Source organism: Echinops telfairi, unplaced genomic scaffold, assembly GCF_000313985.2.
Source record: "Echinops telfairi isolate 266 unplaced genomic scaffold, ASM31398v2 ScPeMD7_7469;HRSCAF=8507_0, whole genome shotgun sequence".
NCBI lineage: Eukaryota > Metazoa > Chordata > Mammalia > Afrosoricida > Tenrecidae > Echinops > Echinops telfairi.
The window spans coordinates 19786599-19792598 of NW_022111372.1; the positions used below are offsets into that span (position 1 = coordinate 19786599).

Below are 6000 nucleotides of genomic sequence, written 5' to 3' on the forward strand. Positions count from 1 at the left end.
AGATTTGTGGTTAAATGGTGACTCCTATTGTATTTGCTGTGATCAATTTCTAAGTGATATTTGAATGATTATTGGATCCAATTTCTAGAGGCCCAACATTCCATGACTTTATCTGACTAGCATTGGACATAACATTATATAGCTATTCTATTTATACAGGACCCTGGTCTGATATAACCCCATTTTTCCTCTCCTGTTGTTCTTATTGTTGATAGGTGCTATTGCGCTGGCTCTGTCCCATAGCACCACAGAATGAAGCTTTGCATGGTCCTGTGCCATCTCACAATTGTTCCTATGCCTGAGCCCATTGATGCATTGTTTGTAATAATAGGGACCACACCAACAGCGAAGCTCACAAACTGCTCTCTCGGGAGGGATGACAGTAACATACTCCAGGCAGCACAATCCCTCTTCCACCCACCCGGACTCGGCTCTGCTACACTCTTGCCTTGCTGTGGACCACCTTTGGCTCTGGCCACGGCAGCAGGCCCAGGGGAGCAGCATGCCTCCTGCCCAGCCCGACTGGGTCTGAATCGCAGGGCTCCGTCTCCCTTGCTCAATGATCTTCATCTCAGTCGATATGTACAAGCTGTCCTGTCAGCGCAGCATAATTGAACACAACAGATGTTTTTTGATAAATTAAAGCCATACTAGAGATGAATATTTAACGGCTGGCACACATCCACAATCTGAGTGAACATTACTTCAAACAGTAACACTCGTACATCCTGAGCTCAGGTAAAAATGACCCGAGACCTCCTCCTATGCTGGCAATCGGCAGGAGGCAGGGAGGGGAGCAGAGGGTGTGGCCTCATGTTTAGACTCACTGGAATTACAATCCAAGAGGATGAAGGGAAACACTGCCATGTTAACCACCCCCACCACCCCCGCTCTCTCCCCCTTCCTTTCTTGTTTCACTTTCTCTCTCCATCCCTCCCCTCTTGCTTTTACTCTTCGCTTTCAGAAATATAGACTTTCCCTGGATGTTCTCCTGTTTGCTTTCATTCAAAATAGTGACTCAATTCGCTCAAAAGCTCATTTTATCCAAATGCTTTCTAGTATTGTCTCTCAGATCACTGTGTAATGTTTTTAGAGTTATTTCAGGTTTGAAAAAACATCAGAAACCTCCAACATGGAATGGTCCAGAATCATCTGCGGCACTCATTCATCTCTTCCTTTTCATTTGCTCCTCATAAAAAAGAAGAAGGAAGAAATCTGAAGTTCATTTCTCTGGGAGATGATGCCTTTCAGTTATCGGTAAATTGCATCTTAAAAGTGAGAGTGCTTCTCCGATGATGGGGACAGAGAATGAAATACTATGCCAATTGAAAATGCTATTACCTGCCTGCATTCCCAATATCTTTCCTCGTAGATGACAGTGTTCCTACACCGGACGTTGTTGTTGTTGTTGTTTTTCTTCTCCTTTCCTTTCCTTCATCACACAGGGAGCTTCCTTGGAGAAATAAAGCGAGGCGAGGAGCATTTGACAACCAAAGACAAATGGCATCAGGGAGAAGGCCGCTGCTGAGGAACCTTTCCATTTACCTGGTTAGCTGAGTATCTTTGACTGGCGAAGGGGCAAGCTTGCCATTGTCTTCCGGAGCGACAAATGGCTGGTATATTATGTTCCGTCTGTGCCTACAGAGGTGCCCCTGGACCTGCCCCTGACATGAGGAGCAAGAGCCCACAGAGTCTGGTAAATATGGACTTGTTTTCCATTTGTGCTTTCCTGGCTCAGATGTGCTCAGAGTAGGCCCGGCACACTGGCTCTGCCCGCCTTTGGTCGGGAGGTTACTCCTCGCCAACTCCCTCCCTGCCAACTATCTTTACTCGCCCTTTCCTGGGTTACTGCTTTGTCTTTATTTGGCTAATGGTGATGTCTCTTCTTTTCAACTTCTTTATCCAAGCCAGGTACGGTCAGGAAGCTAAAAGTAGAAATTTTGGATAGGAGCTGGACACAAGCCTTAATAATATCAATCAAATTTACTCCTTTTATACACATCAAGACATATGTTATCAGCCTTCCCCAACATCACAGAGGACATGCAATTCTTAATTCAACCTCTAAGGAGTTAAAATATTATTCAAAATAATTTTAAGACTCCCTTCTGTCAAGTCAATCACAAGAGGACAAGTACCATATGAACGAGTTCTACGGATTCTCCAGACCAGGCAAATAGAGCGAGACCAAAGTTTATTGTTCATTACCAAGGGAGGGAGGGATCTCTGAGTGGGATGAATGGTCAGTACACTTGCCTGCTAACAGAAAGGCTAGAGGTTACAATCTACCCAGTGGTGCCTAAGAATAAACACTTGGTAGTCTATTTCTGAAAGGTCATCCTTGAAAGCCCTATAGAGCATAGCTCTGGTCTGACATACATGATGTCCTCATGCGTTGGGGACCAGCTTGATGGCAGCTAATGATAGCAATCAGGCGGGAGAGAGGAGAAAAGAGAGAGTCAGGGTTGAGAAAACACTGTACATTCTATTTATGGTAATGTACCACTGCTAATGGCTGCAACAAGGATTAATCCGATTGGTATTACTGAATTTTACATGTAGAAAAAGTTAACTCGGCAAATACTGTGTATGTATATCCGTTTTAACAATACAAAAGAAGAAAAGCAGCACAACTTACTGTCATCATGCCATCCAGAAGGCCAGTCTCGGGCCTGGGTGGGGCCTGCAGTCTCTCCATAGACCACTTCTCAATAACTGATGACACCTGAGGGTTGTCAATATTAAGCAGCCGAAACCCGGTCATATTTACGCCGCTGTACCTATAGAGTTCCAGATCTAAAGCAAACAAATCCTGTGCAGTGTTACAAATGATAAAAATAGAGAAGAGTTACCATTTTCACTGTTCTGTATGCACAAGGAAAATATTGCTTGCTAAGGCAACAAACAGATCAAGGCAAAACTGCACCCATTATTACACTGTTTCTATAAAAGAACATTTCCCATAGCTTTCCATTCACCTGCTGCCTGAGAAACTCTATGGCCGTAAGCAATTTTCATTTTCATCATTTTTTTCCCTCTGGCGATTACTGTTAGAACTGTCAGCACTGTTTGCATTACTGCTGATGAACCGATAGGAGGCATTGGAAGGCAATAGGACGCATGCCCCAGACACAGGGATGGCATTGGAGAAGTCAGCCTTCTATGCCTAGGACCAAGTACTTGTGGGGTAGGAAGAGGTCCTAGTGTTCAGTGGTTTTATTTCATACATGAGAGAGCTGAGGCTATGTGTGGGGAGGTGACGGATTCAAGAATGCACCCCCTTCTCAGTGGGGGCACGCCTATCTCCATCACATCTTGCTGCCTCGGGTTTTCCTGGGTCTTGGAATGGAAGGGAAATTTGGTGACTGCATCTGCACTTGGCAGGAAGAATATTCCCCTTCCCAGCAGGCAGAATACTGCCCCTCTGGCTCCCTGGAAATAACTCATGTCCACAGAACGAGGGCACACACAATGGTCACTAGACACGTGCTTGGAATAAGAACCAAAGGGTTCTCTTTGGAGACAAAACTGGAGCATATGGTTGTGTGGGCGTGAGTGTCTTAACAATAGAACTTGTTCCCTTTCAGACAGTGTTTTAAGGGGAAAAGAAGTTAAATAACTCCAGCATTCTCCATTATGGAAGAGGCGGCCTGCAAAACAGAAATTCATTGGTTGATTCATAGTTAAAACAGACTTACATATGAGAATGTTCATTGTTTTCTTATATGAAAAAGGATTGGAATCTAAAATATATGATTATAAATAAATTGCACTTGAAGAATAAACCAAACTTTCAAAAGACCATTTGGCTGATAGGGAGGCTTTTATAAAAATTCTCTGACAATATAGCTGCTTTATGAAAAATATCATGCACGATAGTCCAGGAGCAGCGATTGCAATGGTCACTACATAGAAGCAGCTTCTGAAACACTCTATGGCTTCTACTTAGATATGCAGAAGGGGCAGTGTTTCCTTGAATAATTTTTCTCTGCTTTAGTCCCTTTCCCTAGACAACTTTGCATTAGGCTATGCCACTCGAAAAGCACAGTTTTGGGTTGCTAGTTAGTGCTGTATCAGAAAAGGCCTACCGTCTTTTAAAATGTTAAGCTCTTATTTCCCTTACATGCAGTAACTGATTTTCCTTTCTTCTTTGTATTAATATTCAAGGCCAAGAAGGATAGGAAGAGAGAAGCAAGGCAAGACAGAATGAAATAGAAGCAAAGGTGCTTGCTTAAGTAAGCAAATTTGAAGTTTAAGACCTACTTTTAAAAAATGGTGTTGTTAGTATACTAATTCAATAGAAGAAAAGTTAACTCAACTTATAGGAAGGTGGGCAGAAACTTCCAGAATGCATATTGAGTATGTAGGTGTTACTTAACTGCAATTGTTAGGCTGAAGAACTGTGTACAGGTGCCAAGTTGGCAAGGGGTGGGTTGAGATAGCTGAGGTTTATTGTGCCAACCTGGCCAATAGCACATGTGGGATTAACTAAAGGGAGGAGAGATAAATGGCCTGGTGAGTCTTGATTTTCGAGTTCTCGGATATCTTGCTTTCTGATGGTTGGACCTGGGTGCAGCTGCCTTAGTCAGTTCCCTGATTTAGCTGGCAAGGCTCACTTTCTGCAAGATATCCCTGAGGAGAAGCCACATGGACTTACCCTGATGCAGCCCTGGGTGCTGGAGCAGCCGTGTGGAGACCCCTGCCAATGCTGAGATGCTTACATGCTCACTGATTCAACTTTCCTCCTGCAGTCGGCGTCATTGAGTGTGTTTTGTGAGATTGAGGAGGACTATGTAGATTGGTATCGGACATATGAACTAATATTGGACTTAAGGGCTTGGACAGCACTGGGTTTGGATGTTTTCTTCATGTACACTTACTCTTTACATAAAGCTCTCTCATATAAATATGAGTTTCTGTGGATTTGTTTTCGTAGTTTAACCAGACTAACACAGAGTCCCTTATGGATTCAATCATATGTGAATCAATGTGCTAAAATGAATCAATTAAGCATGTACAAAATTAGGTTGGCCTACAATGTGATGTTCCTATGCAAATGTGGAAAGTTTAAGGTGTGATTGGGAATATTCCTTTAGAATGAAGCATGAGGAACTCAAGCGTGTGAAGTTGTGAGAAAGGAATGAAACTGCAACCACTTGTTCATTCCTCGGGCTCACTGAAGGGCAGTCCTCACAGGTTCCTTGGTTCATATTTCGTCTCCCTACCCTTGCTCCCAATCCGGTAGAGTGTATGCAGAAAGCACCCCTGGGCGGTTCAGACACTTGAGTACTTCATTACCAGCCCAAAGTTTGTGCTACTTTAACCCACCCAGAGGGGACTCAGGAGCCAGGTCTGGTGATGAGCCTTACAGACCTCATGCAGAAGTTCTACTTTGTCCACATGATAGTTGACAATCAGAGTAGACTGGATGGCAATGAACAACCATAGGCGTAGATACAGTCTGGTAGAAAATTCTGAGGCTGATGGCCAAGTCAGCTTGTGTGAGGTTCAGGTGTTTCTGGTGATGGGGGAGGAGGCATGTTGAGATGCATGTGAGACCCTGCCCTGTCTCATTCGCAAGGTTTCCCTCGACTTTTCTGACCCATACCTGATCACAGCATCAGGAAGTCAAGGCCACTTGGAATCTGAGTCTTCCCGCCCCCTTGCCCTTCTACTCATAGTCTATGGCGGCAATGGTCTTGGCAAGTGCCCCTATAGGTGTTTTCTTGTGACCCTCCATATGCTGGCAGAGACGTGAGTCAATGACGCAACTTCCTACTTCCATAGATAGTATGATGGCTCCCTGAATTTTATTTAAAATGTGTTGACTTTCTGCTCACATTAGTTTTATTTAGGACAACAGTTCTCTTACCGAGTTGCCTGGAATCCAGGTAGATTTCTGTTGACACATATTTATGTTCAGAAAATTAGATGGAATCTGTAATTTCTTCTCATGTAAGAAAGCGTGTGTGTGTGTGTGTGTGTGTGTGTGTGTGTGTG

At 43.8% G+C, this 6000-nt stretch overlaps 1 protein-coding gene across 6 annotated transcripts in view; it reads right to left on the reverse strand.

The window, feature by feature from the left end:
- The window catches only part of GRIK1 (glutamate ionotropic receptor kainate type subunit 1), a 590068-nt gene that overhangs the window by 152539 nt on the left and 431529 nt on the right, over window positions 1-6000 (reverse strand). For all 6 annotated transcript variants that reach the window (XM_004713100.3, XM_004713098.3, XM_045284535.1 and 3 more), the window contains exon 6: window positions 2639-2812. In XM_004713100.3, the coding sequence (XP_004713157.1) occupies window positions 2639-2812 (174 nt within the window). The remainder of the gene's footprint in view (window positions 1-2638; window positions 2813-6000) is intronic.